Source organism: Mytilus galloprovincialis, chromosome 5 (assembly GCF_965363235.1).
Source record: "Mytilus galloprovincialis chromosome 5, xbMytGall1.hap1.1, whole genome shotgun sequence".
In the NCBI taxonomy this organism is placed as follows: domain Eukaryota; kingdom Metazoa; phylum Mollusca; class Bivalvia; order Mytilida; family Mytilidae; genus Mytilus; species Mytilus galloprovincialis.
Window position 1 is genome coordinate 71,293,688 of NC_134842.1, and position 25,692 is coordinate 71,319,379.

General features: G+C 32.0%; 1 protein-coding gene across 1 annotated transcript; it reads right to left on the reverse strand.

Moving 5' to 3' along the window:
- Positions 1-4,476: 4,476 nt before the first annotated feature.
- On the reverse strand, positions 4,477-25,692 carry LOC143076344 (uncharacterized). Its single transcript, XM_076252068.1, has 8 exons — positions 25,451-25,692; positions 23,652-24,173; positions 18,809-18,915; positions 16,745-17,989; positions 14,309-14,339; positions 11,134-11,420; positions 9,700-9,727; positions 4,477-6,956 (listed from the first exon to the last, which is right to left on the reverse strand). The coding sequence occupies exons 1-8, from the start codon at positions 25,467-25,469 to the stop codon at positions 6,661-6,663; spliced, it is 2,535 nt and encodes an 844-aa protein (XP_076108183.1). The 5' UTR covers positions 25,470-25,692; the 3' UTR covers positions 4,477-6,660.

Sequence of the window (25,692 nt, forward strand, 5' to 3'; positions counted from 1 at the left end):
TTGTTTGATAGTCGGAATTCTCTGGTGTAATCCATCCATGTACTGCTGTTAAAAATTGGTGAACTAACCCTTACTTTCTTTCCTCAATTTTGATTTCATATAGTTTAAAATTCTATAAAATCCTTGTTAATAAAAAATCAAAAGACAGAACAATTTTCCACCAAATTTTCAATGGCTTCTATCTTAAAAAGTAGCATATTTTTCTATACTTTTAGTTTATATACGATCAATTATTAAACTTTAAAATGGTTGTTATGTTAATAAACAAACTCATCATAGATACCAGGACTAAATTTTGTATATACGCCAGACGCTCGTTTCGTCTACAAAAGACTGATCAGTGACGCTCGAATCCAAAAAAGTTAAAAAAAAAAAAAAAAAAAAAAAAAAAAAGCCAAATAAAGTACATAGTTGAAGAGCATTGAAACAGTGTAGCGAGCACACTTTTTGGAAACATCCGATTATCTTTTATATTCGCTTTTGCAGTTCTTATTTTCATAATTTAATCATGTTATATTGAAATATTAAAAATTTATATAATAAATATATTTAAAAGGAAACTGTGGTGTAACTGGCAACAAAACAACTCCCTGAAACGACCAAATGCCATAGACATTACAGAAATCTAGGTAACTGTCCGGCATTCACCAAAGAGCAAAATACATACCGCATAGTCAGCTAAAAAGGACCTAGTATGACAAATGCAAAACAAAGGAAAACTACTAGAGGCCTAGTATATGTTAAAAATAGTGAACATAAAATGAATATGATACACAGAAACAAACAACAACCACTAAATTACAGGCTAAAGACTTGGGACTTGCCTCCCCTTATCAGGAACAGTGGTGTAATGAAGTGTTTTTTTTTAAATAAAGGTAACAGTAGTATACTAATGGCCAAACGTAATGATCGATTGAGAAAAAACAAATCCGGGTAACAAACTAAAATCAAGGAAAACTCATCAACTATAAGAGGAAAACAATGGAATAACAGGAACACTGAAGTAAAACAAAAACAAACGCCAATATACATAGTTCAGGTATCGCAAATCAAATCTATTCGTTCATTGTGTATTTAAAATTGATGTTTTTGGATTGAGTTAAGCCTTTCAATTGATATTTTATCGTGTTTTTTTTCTATGTTGTGATGTTATACTGTTGTTTCAGAAAATGGGAGAAGGTGTGGTACCATTAAAACGTTTACTCCCGCTGCAAATGTTGGCGTCTGTCCTAAGTCAGGAATCTGATGTACAGTAGTGGTTGTTTGTTTATGTAATTTATACGTGTTTCTCGTTTCTCGTTTTTGATATAGACCTTTCGGGGCCCTTTATAGCTTGTTGTTCGGTGTGAGCCAATGCTCCGTGTTGAAGGCCGTACAATTTGACCTATAATGGTGTATTTTTATAAATTGTTATTTGGATGGAGAGTTGTCTCACTGGCATTCACACCAAATCTTCCTATATCTATAGAAACGAACTATAATAAACAGCTGCTCCATGAGCGCATGATACGCCCGACGTCTTGTGTGGAAGTTTTATGCAATAATCATAAATAGTTTCTGAGAAAGTTTTAAGCAATAACCATTTATTGCTTTTGAGACACGGCGGGACATGTGACCCCCCCCCCCCCCCCCGCAGCCCTGTTTTTTTTTTTTTTACAAATATCACTAAAATAAAATTTTGAATCAAACCAAAAAGTATACAGATCTTTAGATTAATATAACAAAGAAGTGTGTACAGTTTCAAGTAATAATCATAAATTGTTTTTGCGATACGGCGCGACATGTAAAAAAAACCCTCCCCTTTTTTACAAAATACTTAATAACTCAAAAATAAAATTTGGAGTCATCACCAAAAAGTATACAGATCTTTAGATTAATATAACAAAGAAGTGTGTACAGTTTTAAGCAATAATCATAAATGGTATTTGAGATACGGCACGACATGTAAAAACCCCCTCCCCCTTTTTTACAAAATACTCAATAACTCAAAAATGAAATTTTGAATCATCACCAAAAAGTATACAGATCTTTAGATTAATATAACAAAGAAGTGTGTAAAGTTTTAAGCAATAATCATAAATGGTTTTTGAGATACGGCGCGACATGTAAAAAACCCTCCCCCTTTTTTACAAAATACTCAATAACTCAAAAATGAAATTTTGAATCATCACCAAAAAGTATACAGATATTAAGATTATTATAACTAAGAAGTGTGTAAAGTTTTAAGCAATAATCAAGAATCATTTTTGAGATACGGTGCGACATGTGAAAAAAAAACACACCCCTGTTTTAGTTACAAAGTGCCGTAACTGAAAAAGTTTAAATCTTGTTTTCACCAAAAAGTATACAGATCATTTGACCATCATAAAAAATAACTAACTATATTAAGTTTCATGAAATTTAGATAAGTCGTTCTCAAGTTACGGTGCGACATGTTTACGCCGCACAGACAGACGGACAGACGGACAGACGGACGGACAGACAGACGGACGGACGGACACCGGACATTTGTATACCATAATGCGTCCCGTCAAAATTTTGACGGGCGTATACAAATGTTTTTGGTAACAACCACCATATTACTCATTGGCACAGGACATTTAAAAAAAACTGTGGTTTAAACCTGGTTAAATGGCTGGACAAACCTCCCGCTTTATAACAATGTTAAGAGATATATCGCTAAAATGAGAATACATCGAACGAGACAGAAATACAACACAAACACACATAAGAACATTCATCACAGAGAAACGCAGACATAAATAATAGTATATTCGACACAACCGCAGAACAACAACGCATTTATTCCTTCAAAGACAAATACCGCAGAGCATAAACAAATAGTGACGCATGTACGTAATTCTCGATACACATATTTACATACAATCTCGAATTTTATACATTTTTTTCACAATACTCATCCAAACAATAGTAATGGCAAGGATTTGATTGAAAAAGCAATTTTATAATTATTCGGACAACAAACGAAAAAAATAATAGATTATCCAACTGCAACAATGAAAGAAACATAAAAAAATAAATACATGAATGTTGGATGTACAAAATAACGAGACACGTGGGAAACAAGAAGAAAAGGAAGAAGAATCTGTGAAATTGCAAAACGCCATAAACCTAAGCCATTGATGTTGCCTTGGAATTTCTATATTTAGTTACACGATTGCTGTTTAATCTTATATTGACCTCTCGTGATGTTTTTTTTGTTGAAGATAATATTTTATTACAAAAAGCGATTTTCTGTGCTTTTTGCCAATGCCAATGCCAATGAATAAATTACTTTCTTTTTATGCGCACGATGTATTATATTGTTAACAGAAATTTACAACAAAAAGAATAATTGCCTACTTTACACTAAATTAGTGCCATGAATATCATGAAAGTTTCTTATTTCATCTTCCTCATGATAGAAACCTCTAAAGGTATACAGTATTCTTTTTTTTTTCTTTTAAAGCTACTGTTCTTCCGAAAAATTACTTTGTTCTGTGAGAATAAATAAACGCTAAATGTAAGCCTTTTGACCTCATTGTACAAACTCAAAATATGAATCAAACTTTAATTGAAAAATAATGTATTTCATTAAAAGTAAAACAAAGGATTCTGGTGATTGAAGCTGCTAAGAAAACTACTAAAAGAATCAATTACTACTCATGTGAGGTATCTATATTAACGCATGCGCAGTAACGACCGGCTTATTCTTGACAATGTTTTCATACACTGTACAGTTGGTATGCATGCAGCTCAGCAAGGATGTTACAGATTCTGAGGTTTGATTTAATCCGTCGGATAAATCATTTTTCTTCTTTTGAAACTGTATGTTAAAAATCAGCCACAATTACCAAGCAAAAATAAGAATAAATGCTGATATTGTAAAAGTTGTTTCAAAATCAACTTCAATGTCATTGTCTAATTATTTAGTTTAAACATATTTATTTATAGTGGATTGAGAAACAAGTCTTGCAACTTATATTTATCCCTTTCCACTTTGCGGTTGCGAGTTCTGCCTTATAGCGGCATTAGCCTACACTTTGTCGTAATCTTCAAGGGTGTCTTAAACGTGCAAGTAATATGGCTCTCTCTTAATAGTTATCAAAAGTACCAGGATTATAATTTTATACGCCAGACGCGCGTTTTGTCTACATAAGACATCAGTGACGCTCATATCAAAATAGTTAAAAAGCCAAACAATACGGGTTAGCCATTTATCGTCCCCTTCCGACGGACTATCATCGTTTCCTCAAGACCATACTCGCAAATGAGGCTAAGGGAAAGTTGAAAATTTTCATCCCTGAAATTTTCCTCCCAGACTGGAATCGAACCATTCGATAATGTATTATATTCGAAACTTGATTTATATATTGTACGTTGTGTGTCCTTTCGGTCAATGATACAAATGCTGTGCTATGATGTGTATTTCTCTGTTTTGAAAAGGAGATTCACAAGAAGAAGTAACAAAAATAATAAAGCCAAACTTTTATTGCTAGCATAACATGTTAGGTATATAAATGATATTAACATAATCATATATTACATTGCTATAATTATCCATGAAAAACAAAGTATGTTACATCAGTTATATTATTCTAAATATTAAATTCAACATCCTGTTGCATTCCATGATTCATTTCAACCATTAAACTTTTGAGGGAGACTGACCCAAAATATCTAACGATTTCAGTAAACTTTATATGTTCGAAAATTTAAGTAAGCTGATATGGTATGTAAACTTTCATTCACAATAGATATCAAAGTTACCAGGATTATAATTTAGTACGCCAAACGCGCGTTTCGTCTACATAAGACTCACCAATGACGCTCATAACAAAATATTTATAAAACCCAAACTAGTACAAAGTTGAAGAGCATTGAGGATCCAAAATTCCAAAAAGTTGTGCCTAATACGGCTAAGGTAATCAATCATAGTTTGTACACTTTTTTTTTTAAATTATTGAATGATTTATTGATTTTTGTTGGGGGGGAGGGGTGAAACCTGCAAATCCTTACAATAAGACATGATTACGGATAAATACAACAGAAGTGGCATCAGTAATTTAACTGTGTTTGAAAATTGCTTACAAACTAAGAAACGGTTAAAAAAAAAGCGATTGTTATGAGTTACAGAGTGTGGCTAGGAATATACGTCACTTAACATTTTCCCCTAATACATTTCATGTAAAACTATATTTTCTCCAACACAATATTTAGGGTTCTTTTTTAATTTGATTTTAGGAAAGACGGTACTAATTTCAGCAGAATTTTCACAGATTTATTTGATAATTTGGTTGTATTTTTCTTGAGGATACTTTTCATTTTTTTTCTTCACGAGATATTATTTTTTGTTCCAAAATTTTCTATAAATTGTAACCAAATTATTATTAAATTGTAAAATTTTATTATCTGTGTTCACGTCAACAGATTATAAAACAAAACTTTGGCCAAATAAAAAAAAAATCTTGAGACTTTTCTTTACACCTTGCTTATAATATTTCAACCATCCAAATATTTTTATTGAAAAAAGTGTTTATATGGAATTAATTTATAGCAAATAAACTCAAGGGAGGTATATTTTTGGCCATGCACTGTATCAATTCGCTAAACGTTTTTGATTCTGTCTTAAATGCTATAGTTTTGTCTTTGAAAATCTCTAAATGTTTGATATGACCTAAATACTCGTAGTTGAAACCATATTTCTTCATTTATATACGTAAATACAATATATCTTTTACATTAAGATATAGATCCGATATCGCTGTTATCATGGTTATGGTAAAAAATAATCTTTGAAATCTTATTATCAGGATTAAAAGAAAACAGATTAACTAAGTGTTTGAGACGCCATTTATGCCTGACGAACATTAAACTTATTTACAACGGTATGATTATAAGAATGACCACGAATATAATAATCTGCGTATGTCAAAAACTCATAAATCAATGATATACTTATAGTTACAAATATTTGTTACCATTTCATTTTCGTAACCAATAATAATCTTGCTTCTGTTAAAATTGATTTTTCATTCCAGTATAGCAGTTTGAAAAATTCTGACATAATAACTATAGAATGTTTTGACAATAACCGCTTAATAATGTTAAAACCTTTCAGCGTTTTGTCACTCCTTACCAATATATCCTCGTTTTCTACAAATTCAATGTGCTTGCATTTCGCGTATTTGTTGATCTGATAGAATAACAATAATCGCACCGATACACTAATGACGAATGGCAATAGTTATTTACAAGAATATTAAAACAGCAAAAAAAAAAAAAACAAGATGAAAAATAATTGTAAGAAACCTCTCATAATAGCGGATGAATATGTAACTAAAGCATTAGGTGTGAACAACAAACATGAAAAAGGTAATAAACATTTATCAATGTGCCAAAATCCAACATAATATTTAGTGCAGTTTTTTTTTCTTTTTTATGTTCTTGTTTATTTATATCTATTCTTGCTTGTATAATATTATATTTTTGTTCTTTACAACATTTTAGATTTTTCTTTATGTTTTGAAATCAGTTAATTGTTTCCTTGATAAACGCTCAAACTTAAAATGTATATAGGCTTCTATATGCTATCATCTCAAGTTTAAATACAAGGATCATTGAATAACATTAATTTTTCTACAAAAGATTGCTGACAAGTTATTGTCCTAGATATACACCCTTTAGATAATCCAATCCTCCAATATCTACACGTTCCAGAGCAAGCATTAACCTGTATATTGTAGGTTTAATTTCTCCTGATGATTTCCATTTTCTCAAAATATCTGAAATCTGGTCGTACATATCCTTGTGATGTCGTACCATTGTCTCATTTATCGAACTCATACTAACCCCTAGCTCAATTCCGAGCTGTATTGCGCAGTTACCAAGATGTTTCGGAAGACCATACAAAACATCATCATGTGGAACCTCTTGTAGTCGGACATCTACGATATCTATCAAAATATATGTATATTTACAGTAGTGTTGCATTTGCTTATTTCATTCAGAAAATACTGGGTTAAAAAAATCGTATGTAGCATTCAAACGCATAATATCAAATTTGATTTATTATGTCATAATACATGATGATAGTTATGTCGATACCAAACAATAAATAGTCTAAGAAGAGAGACAAAGTATTGGAGTAAATTATTGCTAGAAGAACAAAGACATTAAAACATACACCGTTATTCAAAATAGTGCAAAAAAACCTTCATTTCACAACAAGAACAAACCAAATAAAAAAAGGAGGGTTAAGTTCGAAGGGTAAATATTTTTTCAGCTTCACTTAGTAACCAGTTGTGTTGCCCATAACGAGTCATTGCAGTTATACACCATGGATATGATACCAGCGTTCAACCAAAAACTTGTGGTCAAATGAAGACAGAAAACATTATGATGACAACAAAACAAGCCATCACCATACAATGGTTCACATAACTCCACCAAAACGTATGTTGTTCTAATATGATTATAATGGGCAAGTAAATGTTATTCTAATGCGCTTTATATAAGGAAAAAGACATTTACATGATGTCACAATGGAGACAAGATTGTGGCAAATATAAAACAAAGCAGTAATAGCGTTACATAATTATATAAAGGTGTAACACCACTAATTTGGGCCCAGCCAGAAAGCACATACCAGAAAGTAGCACATATTTAACACAAAATAGTTCCTTCACATGAGTGTAACTTTTTAAATATGTAAAATATTTAGGTATTTTTGGTATCAAATGAAGGCTGAAGGAGTTGTGATCATTGTAGAACACTTTTTGACTCACAATAAAAAAAAACTACCTCAAATTTTAAAAAGAGGGTGCATTTTGTCTGTTTGTCAGTTCTGAAGTACCTGTTTTGGTACATCCGAAGTTCTGGGAACCAATTCGTTCTTATATGCCATTAAATGTATGTTAATTTTTACAGTACAAGACACCACAAAATGTTGCTTTGACATGCAATGATTGTCAGTTTATTTGAACTTAAAACAAAAGAGGTGTGCCTGCTTGAAATGGAGGAATTTAACATAGAAAGCAATGGACCCATGCATTAGTGGTGTACTTCCCACAGATTACATCACACATAACAATACATGTTTATTCATGCAATATTTGCCACAACACGATAAACATCCATCCATCTTTAAATCAAATGAATACAAGGGGGAAGTTTGAAAAGAAACCATGGCAAAAAAAAAATCTTTTATGGAATAATAATGGAGATAAATGGAACGGGAATACGAAATGTACATGATGCAAACTTAACATTTCCTTACGCAACAGTCACCAACATAAACTAATGGCAGCACCACTGTTAAACCAGTGCAGTGAAAGGTTGCACAATGATTTAAAACAGTTTTTTGCTGTATATAAAAGGCTGAAATATTGGTGCAACATTTATTTTTTTACTTCTAAACAATGACTCCGTGCATAAAATGACAAGGGTGGTTTTAACGATCTTGACTATCCATGATAAATATGGTTAAGAAACTTCTATTACATATCTTTTTATTTTGTAATATGGACCCAGATACAAATGTGTGATAAACAATATTTTATGTATCGTTTAGAAAAAGATTTTTAAAACTAATGTGATAAGAAAGTTCTTCCCGCATCTATTTTTTAATTTAAGGTAAAACACGAAAAGAGTTGTTGACGCATACACTCATAGTGTTTTTTTTTCAATTAATGAACATACAAATGAAATGTATTTGTATATGTTATATTATTAGTTATCTTGGTGTAATCAGGGGTGTACAGAATTTAAAAACCGTTGTTGAAAAGTCATACATCTTGAGGCGCAGCCGAATGGGTGTATGAATTTTCAACAACGGTGTAAAATTCCGTACACCCCTGATTACACCAAGATAACGAATTTATTTCTTAAGAACAATTCCTTTATACTCATTTTTAAACCAGGATGTAAAATTGAAAAATGGTAATAAAAAATTTCCAGTGTAACATTTTTTTCAACGTCGATGTTGCTGCGCATTGTTAAATACTTTTTTCTTTCTTTTTGGGAAATTCCGAAATTGTTTGTGTTTATTTGAATTTTGGGGACAAATTTTCTAATTTTTTTTTTTTTTTCAATTTTTGTCCTCTAATTTATTTATTTATCTCTTTATTTTTTTATTTATTTATTTGTTTTTTTTAATTTTTTTTTTTAATTTTTTTTTTGACATTTTCTTTTTTTCTTTTTTGGCAAAATTTGATTTTTCTAAATTTGTTGGCAAAATTTTATTTATCCCGGGGGTGAACAAGAGGGGGGGTGTTATTTACACTGGGGTAATTAACCAATCAAATTGCAGTATTTTTGCTGCCTAAGAAATAATATAATGTATCCCATCAGTCAATCTAGCTCATCTAGATGTAAATCTTACGTTTATGACATCGTTCAATAAGTTTTAGAAGGAAACTTCATACCTAAAAAATATTTTTTATGAATGCAGTGCTTATTAGGATTTGTAACACGAATTGGATGTAACTTGCAGTCTGAATTGAGCATTATACATTTGTCAGATCGTACCAACATGACTAATATGATGACCATTATAACTAGATTTATCAAAAAGAAGGTAAAACATTGGCTATAATTCAATAATAGAACATTTGTTATTCCCATTTTTCTTGGTTCAACTCTATATATTAGCCCTGTTTCATATTAAACTAACTACTTTAACTACTATACATGTGTTACCTAACAAATCTGTGTCTTCTCTGAACACCTGAAAAAATAAAAGCATAGTTTATTTTGCAAAAGCAATACATCACACGAAAAAGACGTGAATTCAATCTATGAACATCTTTTTTATCAGAAAAATATCATAACAAAACATTACATCTTTGAGAAAGGGACTCCGGGATCGGGTGTTTTTAAGCTCGGGATTTCAGGGTTGATCCTTTCGGGATCCGGGAATTCTTTTTTTGAACTTCGGGATGTCGGGATTTAAATTTCTTCAAATTCGGGACCTAGGGATTTCATGTTTTTTAGCCGTGGATTTCGGGATCAGGACCCCTCCGATCCCCCCTTGTCTTTGCGTTAACACAAACAAGCACCAGTAAAAAGGCATTCACTTTATAGCTGATACTTATTACATGGAAGGTTTTGTAAATATAAAAAAAAGAAGATGTGGTATGATTGCAAATAAGACAATACTCTACAAGAGACCAATTGACACATAAATTAACAACTATTGGTCACCTTACAGACTTCAACAATGAGCAAAGCCCAAACCGCATAGTCAGCTATGAAAAGGACCGACATGACATACTAGTATGTAAAACAATTCAAACGAGAAAACTTACGGCCAAATGTATGTACAAAAAATGAACGAAAAAACAAACATGTAACACATCAACAAACGACAACCACTGAATTACAGGCTCCTGACTTGGGCCAGCACATACATACATAATGTGGCGGGGTTAAACATTCAAGCGGGATCCCAAACCTCCCCTAACCTAGGAGAGTGGTGTAACAGGACAACATAAGAACTAACTATACAAATCAATCGAAAAAGGCTTCAGATGGACACAAAAAGAAATACATCTAACAAAAACACATAGTGGACGTGAGCGGGTACTTGTATATTCCAACAAGAAAAAGACATCAAGTAAAGAAAAGTAAACTCTCTGTTTCATTGCTATCTGATCAGCTCTGTAAGACTCCTCATCAGTGGTTGCATTTAGACATATTTATATCTTTAAGATGGTGCAGACCTATAAAACCAATCAAATAAATAAACAAGAGCGAATTGATATTGAAAATCAGCTACCTTATGATGATATCCAAGATTCTGTTCTTAAAACAATTCTGGAATTTTCGTTCGACACCATATTTGTTGAAATCTAATGGACAAAGGTATATACAATTCATGTTTTAAAGAATATTACACTGTCTGTAAACATACAATTAAGGATAAAACTGAGAATGGAAATGGGGAATGTGTCAAAGAGACAACAACCCGACCATAGAAATGACAACAGCAGAAGGTCACCAACAGGTCTTCAATGTAGCGAGAAATTCCCACACCTAGAGGCGTCCTTTAAAGATGCATGGATGACATACAGACTATAAATGAACAAACAACGCATGCATGATAAGTTCGTCTATAAAACAAAATGTCCAAACCTTGCAAAGTAAATGACGTTTGTCGCCAATGGCTGTTAGTGCATCCAGCAAATTTCCAAATGATTTTGTCGGCTTTCTCTTTATCCTTTTTGTTTTCCAAGAATGTAACGCCATAATTTTGATAATAAGGGACATCCCTCTGTAGCAGTCCTGAATATCTTCCCAATCCTTTAGTTGTAAACCAAGATGAATCATCAACTCTTTACAACTATTATTGGAAAGCTGATCGGCAAATCTTGACAGATGTTGCTCGCTTGGGGAAGTTGGCAAGATAGTTTTTGCAAGACCTGATTTATAAAAAAGATCATCATCGCAGCAATAACGAAAACACAATACTTCATATATAACTATATCACCATGTTTGTATAGCGTACACTAATATGTAGCACAATAAGTGATTATAAAAACATGTTATTCATTATGAACAAATGAAGATGTTGTCTAATTGCCCAAGTAACCACCGGAGTTCATATGAAGCGAATTTATGTAATTAACGACGAGAAAACTAATTATCTCAAAAATAGTTCTGTCCATAAAAATATTAAAATACTACTGTGTAAATTGTTTTCGTCCGGAACACTTTTCTGGATTCACTTCTCAGATGGTAGGAATTGCTTTATTGTACAAGTTCTTTATTTAACAAGCGTTTTTGTTTCTCTGATACATATGACGTGGTTCTGTACTTATACATCCCGTCATTGTGTTATTGTAAATATTTGTTTTCTTGTCTTTCATGTGTGCCAGTGTGTTTAGACTATACGCATTTTTGTGCTTCCCTGTTATACATTTGTTTGTTTTATAATGAATATGATTATAACACAATGTTGACTGTTGAACCCCTATTGACACTTTTTTACCTATTATGTCTGTTTGTTTTGTTCACACATCGTTGTTAATATATTTTAATTTGATGCGACTGGGATACAACTGAGAGGTTTAGCTAGCTTTAAGCCTGGTTTTATCCACCATTTTCTATATAAGTAAAGAATATGATAGTTGTTCTCCATTCGTTTGATGTGTTTGAGCTATTGATTTCTCCTTTTGATTAGAGACTTAACTGGTGTCGAACAACGTTATCCTCCAGACATTTAGGTCACATCTCACTACAAACCAGTAAAAGTCTGAAATGGCCTATATATGTACTCGACTGTACTGATTTTTACTCGACCAGTCTGAATTGGTTTGAAATTTACTAGATAATACTTGACTGTAGTCTGAACCATACTTAATAGTCTGAACTTGTACTTAACCAGTTTAAATGCGTCTGAACCATACTCGACCTAGTCTGAACCATACTCGACCAAGTCTGAACCATACTCACCCAAGTCTTAACCAACCTAGACCTATTTTTTGTATCTATACATTGTATTTTATCAATTTAGGAACTGGAAATTTAAACAATAATTACAAATTATAAACGTATTCATTATAGCATTAATACCAAAATTTCACAATAAACATAATATTACTTCAACACCATATTTATCAACAGTTACACATATATATAACCTTTAAAATAAAGATAATAAAAACTGATCAAATTATCTCAAAACTGAATTGTGACATATATTTTCAAGGTTATTCATGTAATTTAATACTGGACAATTTTAATCACTTAAACTTAATAATTTGCCTAGTATAGATTTAGGGTGTCAGTTGAGTAAAGTAAATAATGCAGTGAATTTTTGTTTTTATAATAAATTACATATACATGTAAAATTGTATATACAGCAACTTTAAAAAATGACACCTTTGTTTTGTAAAACCATGAATTTATACAATCATTATAAATAAACTTAACAATCCTTGATAACCTTTTAAAAAAGGAATTGTGCTCCAAAGTTCAGGAATTTAAAAAAATATATTTATTTCATTTAAATCTAAATATTTTTTGTCAAAATTAAAGACATGACATACACGTCGCAATTAAAATAAATATTTAATTACATCAGTACTTGTGTGTTTTACAAGTAGGAGGTATTAATTTATACAACAAACAAAAGAACAATTTTGTAAATATTTCTTTTTTCAATTTGATTTATATCACATACAATATATCCCAAATTACAATAAAAGATATATATTTCTAATATAAGGTTGAACATTTTAAGTTATTTTGTTGGCTACATGTACCTCATTAAAAAGATAATTATATAACTATAGTATGGAACCATGAAACCTAGTATGTAGTTTTTATTTAGATATTTTGGGAAATTAAGATTAAACAAAATACATGCCAAACAAGAAGCGCCTTAATAAGGTTTTATCACCCTTAGCATAAGTGTAGATTTAGCCTGTTTAGGTTAAAGAAAATCTTTTATTTAACTAAACTCTCAAACTTTGAAATTAATAAAATAAAATTATTTTATAACATTATCTGATTTCACCTCCTCTATTTGATAAATCTGAGAATCATGTAAGGATGTAAAAATCTGATTTTATATATATATCTTTATTTCATTGTGGCTGTTGTCATGTCAGTTAAAAAGGAATTTATTTTAATAGTTAAAATAAAAAAAAAGGAGAGGTTATTTGGTTAAGTATATTCAGAAAGGTCGAGTATTGTTCAGACCTTTGTTCGAGTATGGTTAAGACTGAAAAAAATAGGTCGAGTACAGGTCGAAAACGGGCTAAGACTGTTTCAGACTGGTCGAGTAATACTTCAGGATATTTTCAATGTCAAAGATAAGGGTCAAGTACAAATCAGTACAGTCGAGTACGGTTAAGACTTGGGTCGAGTAATGTCTAGTAAAATTCAGACCTTTTCAGACTGGTCGAGTACAAATCAGTACAGTCGAGTACGGACATTTCAGACTGTAACTGGTTTGTAGTTTCTGTTCCCGTTGCTTAATATGTATTTGTTCGTGTAATATTTCGGGACTGGTTGTTTTTGTATTTCTATGTTTAGGAACTTTTTCATTTGGCCAGATGTCTTATTTTGTCAATTGTTATTTGATGGTTCCATTGTTAGTTACCCCGCTTTTCATGAAAATTCTTGCTTTCTGAGAGACCTCGTTAAATATTTGGCTATTTTGCTAAATTGTCTCTTTTGATATATATCCTTCCAAATGAAGATTAACCAAGTAGCTCCGGTTAAATCTTCGTACGCAGTAATCTATTCAATTGGTGTTTTTTTTTTCATTTAGTATTTTAATGATTAAATACAATAACTTACCTGGACAAGTGGGTGGACATTCTTCCTGTGTCTGAAACACGTTTATTTAATTATGAAACATTTCAAAATGACAAAGACCCTCAGACATAATAATAAAACATGTACAACTAACACAATGATGATAAAGAAGAACAACGCATTTTATTATAAGATTAACTCCTTCATTATCTTTGTTTTCTTTGTCTTTGATATTTTGTTCTTTTTTTCCATTTAATATATGTAATACATTCTTTTATTATTGGGAAAACTTTAAGTAAATCGTCTTAATTCAAAATTTATCTAACATAGCTATCTTACGGTGTTTATATTTCACAACTTGTTCGTTATGCCCGTGTCTGTTGTGACGTTTTTTTTATTTTACCGAACGCAACCTAGATGTATTACTGGTAAATTATTAAACCAGGGATATCGTTACCATAAATTACTTAAAACCTTTACTAAATTTTTCCAAAGATATAAAGATTTTGTTTTGAAGTTTGGTTTGTACCTGTAGAAAACTTATTTCAAACGGGATAGCACATCCTCATTTTCACGGAAATGTTGTTAACCGTGCCCGGAAATTTAGAAATGATCCATGTAAACTTGTCGCTCCTTTAAATAAGCTTATTCTTAAAGGTCACCTATTCAACACTGTAATAAGATCATTGAATATTGTTTTTATTGGTATAAATATTCATTTTGTTATCAGTAAATTAAAAGCGAACTAAATATTACTAGTATGTTATATACATATACATATTCATGGATCTACAACCTGTCGATACCTGTAACTTGGCATTACACAAGGTCATGTTTTTCTCTGGCTGTTTGTGACGTCTTTACACTAAATCCATTGGATGTTGGATGTGTACGGATTGATAGTTTAGTCTTAGATGCATGATTTTTTATTAGTTGTTAGTGGCTTTGAACTAGCTGTTAGATAACTGCGAGTACTCTCAGATATGTTCATTGCGTCTTTTTGTGTCGGGATGTATAAGTACCCGGCCACGTCCACTTGTATTTTTGTCCATCTGATGAGTTAAGCCTTTTTCAACTGATTTTTATAGTTCGTTCTTATGTTGTACTGTTATACCAGTGTCCCAGGTTAGGGGGAGGGTTGGGATCCCGCTAACATGTTTAACCCCGCCACATTATTTATGTATGTGCCTGTCCCAAGTCAGGAGCCTGTAATTCAGTGGTTGTCGTTTGTTTATGTGTTACATATTTGTTTTTCGTTCATTTTTTTCATAAATAAGGCCGTTAGTTTTCTCGTTTGAATTGTTTTACATTGTCTTATCGGGGCCTATTATAGTTGACTATGCGGTATAGGATTTTCATTGTTGAAGGCCGTACGGTGACCTATAGTTGTTAATGTCTGTGCCATTTTGGTCTTTTGTGGATAGTTGTCTCATTGGCAATCATACCACATCTTCTTTTTTCTTTATAGATATGGCCATTATGCATGTTATAATTGATTTTGTTGGTAATTGTTTATCGTATAGTTATTGAGGAATCTGTCGGCACTCTTATTGATAAGGTTTATGTTATATTTCACATGGCCATAAAAGTGCGAGGTTTGGCATGCCACAAAACCAGGTTCAACCCACCACAAAATGCCCTGTACCAAGTCAGGAATATGGTCATTGTTATATTATAGTTCGTTTCTGTGTGTATTACATTATAACGTTGTGTCGTTTGTTTTCTCTTATTTTTGAGTGTAAATTCACATTGCGATAAGACGTGTCACGGTACTTGTCTATCCCAAATTCATGTATTTGGTTTTGATGTTATATATATATGTTATATTTGTTATTCTCGTGGGATTTTGTCTATATGTGTTACATTTTAGTGTTATGTCGTTGTTCTCCTCTTATATTTAATGCGTTTCCCTCGGTTTTATTTTGTTATCCCGATTTTGTTTTTTGTCCATGGATTTATGAGTTTTGAACAGCGGTATACTACTGTTGCCTTTATTTATGGCAGTGTAATCGAGTTTTAGTTATATTGAGAGGATATACTTATATCTATAAAAAGTAAAATCACAAAAATACTGAACTTAGAGGACAATCAACTCGGAAAGTCCATAATCACATGGCAAAATCAAATAACAAAACGCATAAAAAACGAATGGACAAGAACTGTCATATTTCTGACTTGGTACAGGCATTTTCAAATGTAGAAAATGATGGATTAAACCTTGTTTTATAGCGCTAAACCTCTCACTTTGATGACAGTCTCATCAAATTTCGTTATATTTACATTGATGCGTTAACTAAACAGACACAATAAATAAAATGAGCCAAATAACATTAACTAAACAGACACAATAAATAAAACGAGCCAAATAACGTCTAAACAAGTGACAACTTTACGACGGATTCATGTTGACAGCTATGTTGTTTTCCTAAAATTTAATTTACTTTTTTAATATTCGACGATCTAGTTAATGTTACGTACCTTATTAAAAACCCAAAGTAAAGGATATCTGGAGGAATGTTCATTTCCGCTGTCGCATACCCAATCAGAATGTAATTTCGCCTTTGTAATGGATACCATGCAGGGTGATCTGCCACACACTTCCCCAACTTCAATTTGAAATAGATTTGACAAATTTGCCATTTGGTGGCTCTTTCCAATGGTGCTGAGATAGAATTTTAAAACAACTTCTAGAGTCGCGGTTAGACATTCTTGAATGCTGGCTGCAATATCTGGAGAGATGCACGACTTAGATGACATGTGTGTGAGGTAGACAATAACCTGTGTGTCCTCGACAATCATTCGGAACTCGGTATTGCCGTCAACAGATAACACGGCAGAGGAGTCGTATAATAACGGACGACCGTTTAACTCCATAATAGGCCATATACCACTTACTGCTCCAATAAGTTTGAAGGAAAGTGCAGATGGTATGGATGACTGCTGCAATCGATAGACCAAAGAAAGTGTTCTGTTTGCAAATGATTTGTCATCTAGAAATGACATCGGCATCTTCTCTTTTACTGTGCATGGAACCAAATAATAATCTACGTATGCATCACTCTTGCCTGTGTATCGTTTTGGGAGGACCAAAACATCGAGATGAATGAGAACTTGAATCAAGAATTCTTTGAAGTCATCATCTGGTATGTGAGTGTGGAATCGTTTTTGCTGCCATAGTTTCAGGAGATCTTTTTTGTATATCTTTCCAGTATCAGTCATGTTTCTAAGGATGTTTCTAAGAGTTTCGTCCTCAGGCCAAAACATTTCATCCGTAATAAATGACCTCAGGATGTTGACCAATGCAGGAGGATACAGAATGATGAAGTTGTTAAGTTCCGGTTGATTGAAGTACATGATTTTACCCAACGCGTGTTGTGTTAAGAGAAAGTCTTCAAGTTGTTTGTCAGAGAGTGCTAGATCTCCATTCATTGTGTTTGCCTCAGCTAAATGTGATTTGAATATAATATTAACATTATCTTTTTTCATATTTGAGATCAAAAGTTCGAGAGGAACCCAAATCATAGGCCGTCGTAGTCCCCAGGATGGCTGGTTTTGGGCAATAGTAACAAGTTGGTTTTTCAAATTCTGAATTTCCTGGTCGTTTTTGTCTGTACCGTTAATGAAGAAAACTGGATCGAAGACGAAGTGTTTCTTCCTTTCATGGCTACCAAACATGTCAGTAACTTTCTTTACAAAATCGGCTTTCATTTTTTTCTGTAAATCCTGAAAGTGATACATGACACTAAATTGAATCGTGAACTGGTAACGTCTACGTAATTGTACTGAGAAAAAATCAGGTGGATGAGTGATAAATTGGAATTTATCTATTATCAAATTGTCCAATTGTTTATGAGTAAAGGAATATAATATAGAAGCAGTAACAAACCAGTTAACATTCATCTGATTGTTTTCACAAAGTTGCCATCAATTGGGAATGAAGACTGTTTACTTTACTAATATTAACAAGATTTCAACCAGTGTTGAATTAGCAAAAAACTGCTCGCATTTCAAAGTATTGAAAAACAGGAAGAATTCAAATAACAGACCGGAATGATGTTCAAATAACGAAAGTACAAGTCATCACCACAAATCTGTGTACTAAATATTAAGTCGTTATGTTAAGTAGAAATATGTCATGATGAATTTTAAGTTCATCCGACAGATTTAAATCTTCTTATATCGGCAAACAGGAAGAAAGTGTTCTACGAATCCAAAAAATGTGCACAGGTTACTTCTTACAATGAAGCAGCTGATAAAATACGAGATAAGTTCTCTAGTACTTAACAAAGACATTACACAAATAATATTTGGACTTACGGATGAACAAACGAAGGAATAAGATGAACGTTTTTACAGTGGGGTACACTAAATTCTAATTTATAAACAGCACTTCGCGTTTGACATGTTTGAGCAACGACATGAATAATGCAAATTATATAACGGAATCATTAGCAGGTATGTGTCTCTGCATCGTTTTTTCTTTGCAAAAAAATAATAAGTTAACTATCATTTATTCCTAAATGTACACAAGCCAATGCTAACCTCCGGAAGCAGGTCACTATGTGTTGCAGCAAACACGATCATTGGCATAACATCACTATCATCAACACAGTAGGTGAGTATTGAGTTGACCCAATGTCGTACAATAGCTAGAACAAAAATATAAATACAAGAATAAATATTATGTTTACGTTTGTATTCATTATTCAAATGATAATAAAGAGGCCAATTTACACGTATTTTTTAAACATGTTTACAAAAAGCAATGCTATTACACACCTTAAAGCATTGTTGAAATTTATCCTATGACCGATGTTGCTTACATCGACGTCATGTTGGGCTTTGGTGGATCGTTGTATAATTGGCAAATATACAACATCTTATCATAATAAATATTGTATTTTCAATGTCAATTTTATGCGTCATCAATAAAAAAGGGACGAAAGATATACTAGAGGGACAGTCAAACTCATAGATTAAAAATAGACTGACAACGCAGTGGCTAAAAATAGAAAGACAAACAAACAAATAATAGTACAGAAGACACAATATAGAAAACTAAAGACTAAGCAACACGAACCCCACTAAAAACTAGGGGTGATCTCAGGTGCCCTGGAAGAGTAATGACATGACCTATGAATTAGGCCTTGAGATCCTGTCGAAAGTCAGGAGCATCTGTTAGTGTCGTACGTTTTCTAAATTTAGTTCATTTATATGTTTTGTAGTTTAGTGTGATATTCATGGAACTCATAGGGGCCAGCTGAAGTTCGCCTCCAGGTAAGGGATTTTGTTTTCGCTGTGGTGACGACCCATTGATGGTCTTTGGCTGTTCTCTGCTCTTTGGTTAGGTTGTTGTCATTTTGGAACATTCCCCATTTTCATTCTCAATTTTAAATTGGAAATAAATTGACAGATTGAAATAACATTAACTGACTTTTCTTGTAAAGGTGTATTCCCCCAATATTATATCATGAACATTGTTCATTAAATAATTAGACACTTGAAGTTTATATGCAATGGCTGTCTAGAAGTTAGAAATTCCATTCAGTAATTTAATTCATTTATATTTTTGAACTTTTAACAAAGCAACCAATCTGTAATTTGTTTACCAGAGTATATGTGTTAATTTGTTACTTCGGTGAACTTTTCATTTCAATGTATATAAAGAAAAAAAATATACATGGTTTCTCTTTGTACATATTTTAAATATTCAATACGACAAAAAGTTACAAGATTTTTGTTTGAATCACAAACACGAACTTACAATATGACTATCATTGCATTGTTTCAATGTGAGCAACACCTTCGCCCCTTCCCAAACACAAAAACCATATTTTGAAAGTTACAGAATGATATAAAATGCAATGTAATCATTACTTATGAATCAAAAGTGATATTACTCTACTCAATCCATTGAGGGACTACTTCAAGACAAAGTATGATACAATGTTATAAGTTTGCGTCATTGAGCTTTTGTGCAAGTTACAGATAAATAGTGAGTGTTTAAAAGGATGATACATCGAAAAGGCATTGTTTAGTGAAATGACAAAAATATAAACGACATAGTCATAAATTGCTCTACATGAAACTTATTTTATGACATGAATGTTCTTTAAGAAAATGTTAAAATAAATACCTTGCTTCATAAAAAAAATGGTAGCCTACACAAATATGATGGTTAGTTCTTCAGACCAATGCCCCCAAAACATATGGGGCGAGCGTGCGAATTATTTCGTCATTTTGTTTTCTTGAATAAGGATTTTTTTAGTCGAATGTTTTACAAGTTAACAAATCGTATACTTCTATTTTTTGGCAGATAAGAAGTTGTACAATTTATGTTCATGATAATAACTAGGTTAATTCTTCGAAAATAGAAGGCAAGACAAGCTATAATCATTTGATAATGCATATTGTTTAATTTATTGGTGATTTACCAAATCAGACTTTCTTGTCTAATTGGGGTTTAGTTTAGTTTGGTTATTTTCTTCAATAAGCTTTGTTTGCTTGAATTTTTGCTTGAATTCATATATATTTAGAACGCATAGCAACAACTGCCATCTTCATTTTGTATCTAATGAAACATTATTGTCATGCATATATATCTGTTATGACAATTGTCTTTAGAGTGACGGTTTAATGAAAGTCTAGGGTTTTACAAGACCAATTATGTAAGTTAGGTTTATAATAAAATCAAAATATTTGTAAGTATCCAAACAAATGTTCACAAAAAATCATTCAATAGAAATTGTTTTCATTATATTAATTTGAATCTTTTGGTTACAAAACATATTGGATCCAAGTTGCGGCCAAGGTTTTCCTAAAGCTTTGAGGTCTGGAAATTGTAGAAAATCATTATATTTTGACAAAAGGTTTAAAATGGGCGTACTTTGGAGAACAGTATGTACTTATATGAACAGAATTGATTTATTTAGCATTAATGCTTTTGAAACAGACCCATTTACGAACCAAATTGCAACCTTTTTGGTGTTATGATAAAGTTGATACATGTATCTTAGGCCTTTTTGTGCCATAAGTGGACCTTGAATTTGATGATTAATCTCCATAAATATAGCATTTTTTACATTTTGAATCAATGAAAATATATTCTTTCATTGTGAAGATAAAATCAAACTTTTACAAAAAACTGCTATTTTTTAGTAAAAATGCTAGTTTGAGTCCAATAAGTTCAAAAGTTGTTTACGAAAATTGACGAAACTGATGCAAATAAGAATGGAATTTTGTAATCTATAGATATTTGTCTAGTAAATATACATAATTTATACTCTACCAGCAAAAAGCTAAAAGTCAAGTCTTTTTTTAATTCATTTTGTATAGTTGTAAGAAAATATCGTGCCGGAGGCTAGAAGATGATATTTAAATTGTTTCTGCTTTGTTAAACATGTTAAAGATAAGAAAAGAGGGGCTTTATATATTGGTGATCCGTGTAAACTCGCCGAACCTTTAAACACAATTATTAGTAAAAGTTATCTTATTAATTTATTAATAAGATCTTCTCAATGTTGTTTTCATTGGCACAAATATCGATTATGTCATCCTCAAATTAATACATAACTAAATTTGTATTCTTTTCGAATGGTTATTTGGATGTATAAATATACATACACGTTAATTTATATATATATATTTCTGTATCTATATATAACATTATACCTAACTACTTTAGATATCACCACAACAATGTTATATCTGCAAATTTTCCGAAGCAAATTGTTGTTCTTCCCTTACCGGGATTCCCACTAATGATATTCATGTAACAGCTTACTTTCGTGTTTATTTGACCAGTTACACAATTTGTAATGAAATTTTGTTATTCCATGTTTACTTATTTTGTTATATATGTTATTGTCTGTACCACCTTTGATAAGAATTAAGTATGACGATAAATTTTTGCGGATGTTCTCATACTATGAACAACAAATTTATATATTTTAAAAAATATCTTCGTAATTCTGTCAACAAAATTATTATATTCAGACCTGTGAACGTTATTATATGTAATGCCATTTTTTCAAAGGTTATAGTTCAAATTTATTCGTTCATATTGTATGTTTACTTGTTTTTCTGAATATATTTTGTTTTAAAGTGAAGCTAGGTTACGGTGATGGTAAACGCCGGTGATAAAACGTGGTAACCCGCTAAATTTTTTTTTGCACCTATCCGAAGTCAGGAACCAGTGTCAGTGATTGTTGTTTGATGACGGGGTTCTTACGTGTTACTTATTCTCATTTTCCTGTATAAATTGTTTTACACTGGTCAGTTTCGGTCATGCCATAGCTGGCTATACTGTACGAGGCATGGCTTAATGATGAAGGTCGTACTTTGACCTATAATTGTTTTCTTTTTACATATTCTGATTTTGATAGGAAGGTGTCTCGTTTGCACTCATACCATATCTTCATATTTCTAATGAATCATTATGCTAGAAAAAGTAGTAAATATAAGTTAAAATATTTAGCCAAACAATGAAAGCACCAAGCAATTTAGCAGTAAAAAGGGGTGCACGATCATGGTATGTAATCTTGATTTTTCATGTTAACCGATTAATGAGATTTAAGCATCAGTAAACTAGTAATGTATTTTGTTTCTTACCATAGTTTTGTAAACATTGTGTGCCGTTTGTTATAGGTTGTTTAACGTTACAGAAGTAGAAACAAATGTATCGTTTAATCAGGTGTTTACTGACCCTTTTTGAACTGTCAAAAATTTTAACAAACTTATTACGCGGGAAAATAGCTTCTGTAGAAAATGTTATAGACACACAGGTTTGTACTATCAAACTTCTGGGAACTAGTATGCTCTAATATGCAATTAAAAGTATGTTGATTTTTTCAGCACAAGTCAGGATGAGGTACAGGTTTGACATGAAATAACTGCCACTTAATTTGAATTTAAGACTAGTAGCCATTAATGCTTGACATTGCAGAATTTAACATAGAAAGCAAAGGGCTATGGATAAGTGGTTTTATACTTTCTGTCTGTCACGGTTAAAAAAAAAGAGACCACAGCTCATACCTTTCCTACGATTCAAATGTGAACGGATACTGGTTGTATTGTAAATGGGGGATGGTGCATGCTGTAGTGGCATATGAAATACATGTAATGAAATATGGAAGACCGTGCATCGAGTAAGTGGGAAGTTTAAACTTTTTAATATCTAAGACATATTGTTTATTTAATGATTAGTACATTCTTTACACATCGCTTTGTTTACGTGTATGATCTCTCTAATTGCTCGTTGATCTCAAGGCATTTCAGAGGATTTTACATATGTTAATAAATGCAATACATATTAGGGTGCATGTTTTTGATTATTGTATGTAATGGTAAATTTAAATATTTTACATTGCCATAATGTTATACTTACATTCATTAGAAATATCTCCCGTAGGATATTCCTTCAGTGGTTCATGAAAATCTCTACTACCGTCAAACATAATGACAAATGTCCCACCGTGCTGAACAAATAACTGATGGGTCATATCATACGATCGTTGACCACCAAAGTCAACCAGATCTGAAGGGGCAATCTTGATTTTATATTGACCACTCTTAACCTCTTTCAAAATGTCTTCATGTACAGCGTATGCTTCAATTTTCTTTGTTTTTGGCAGACTAATTGAAGGCGTGTTTTTTATTTTAGATCTGACGGTATTTGTACTCGGTAAATCTTGAGATTTTGTTAAACAAGCATCGGATAGTTGAGAAACTTTGGAACTGTAACTGGCTTCGTTCCTTATAGCCATTAACTTTAATTCCAGATTATCAGTTCCAATTGGTGATGGCGCAATGTGCTGGTCCAGGTGGGTATCAGAACTTAGACATGTGCTAGTTTCACGAGTTGGCTTTCCGATTATAACTTTCGTCAGTACATTTTGACCTCTGTCTTCTAAAAAACAGTTACTTTCTAATATAGAAAATTAGTAAACACATTTGAACATTTATCTGAGAAAACCGCATGTATAACGAGGAAAAAACAAAAAATAAATACACAGGCAGACTAAATACAAAGGACCTGTCAAGGATATCAACAGATGGATGTAGGCAAGCAACACTTATCACGCCTTTTATGTATCATATGTTTTAAGTTTTTATAGTCTTTAACCCACATAATACAATTAGTAAATTGTTTTTAATAGAGATCTGTTTTCAGCATTCATTAAGTCTTGGAGAAGACAACTGTCATAGTAAAAAAAGTAGTAAATAAATTGAGTGAACCCAAATCGTTTCCTAGACATACAGACTAAAAAAGTACTTTATCGCAAGAGACAAAATCACAGTCTCATCATATAATGGTATTTGACACCTCTTTATTTGCATTTTAATTCACATCTTTTTAGGTGAATTCATTTACCAAAGCATGGATTTCGCCATTGCTTTATTTAGGTATACCAATTTTATAAGCAACACCTCCTTAAACCCTTTTTCAATTGATTGAATCTATCTTCAAAATCTTAACCATAGTATGCAATTGTGCATATTTTCAGTATAATTATATTCGAGGTTTCCTCTCGCATACAATATGATTGTTTATATTTACATTTATATCTGCCTCCTTAACACCTAATAAAAATGTAATGAAATGTCATCAGAATCTTCAAACAATGCCAAAGTGCGCGTTTAAGTTTGTTGTTTTGCAGGTTTCCGTACCAAAACACGAATTTTGCGAAGTGCAAGTTTCAAAAGTCACAGTTCCTCTTGTTAAAGACGTGGTTGTTTATAAGATACAATTAGTTTATTAACTTTTCGACTGAGTTCTGATTATTTGAGCGATGAGTACAGCATGATAAGCAGGAAATGCTTCACCTCTCGAAGCACTAGAATTAAACCCGGTTTTCAGTCTTTAGTTTCTTGTGAAATGTTTTGCTATTATTTGTCGTTTTTTTTCAATTTGTATAGCCCACATTGTGGTTGACTTCATTACTTCAACTGTTTAATTGCCTTTTTGGTACGATGTATATTCATTCAATCATGATCAGTTTGATAAATTGTACAACTAATTTTTTAATCGACAATTATTATACAGTTATTAAATTAATGTTTGTTAACACAGTTTGAATACAGTCCAACTACTTAATGTTTTCATTAAGTATGACACATGCTTGCCATATAATTGTTTGTATGCATCGTCAATAATTACGGTTTACAATTTTCAAACTAATTTACCTCCTTGTAAGGGAACCATCTCAAACGTTTCCAAGTTGATACCGTTACGCCCAAAGTGTATGACTAATCCATCTGTCGATTTCCATGTAAGTGGTAATGGGCTACCAATAAGAACACTGGCTAGGGTGGACTTTCCACATGCACAACTTCCACAAAGGAATACCCTATTTTCAAACGACTCATATGTGCCAGTGGATAGCAGTTTTAGAAATTCTTCAGAGGTGCCGGCAAAGGGAAATACA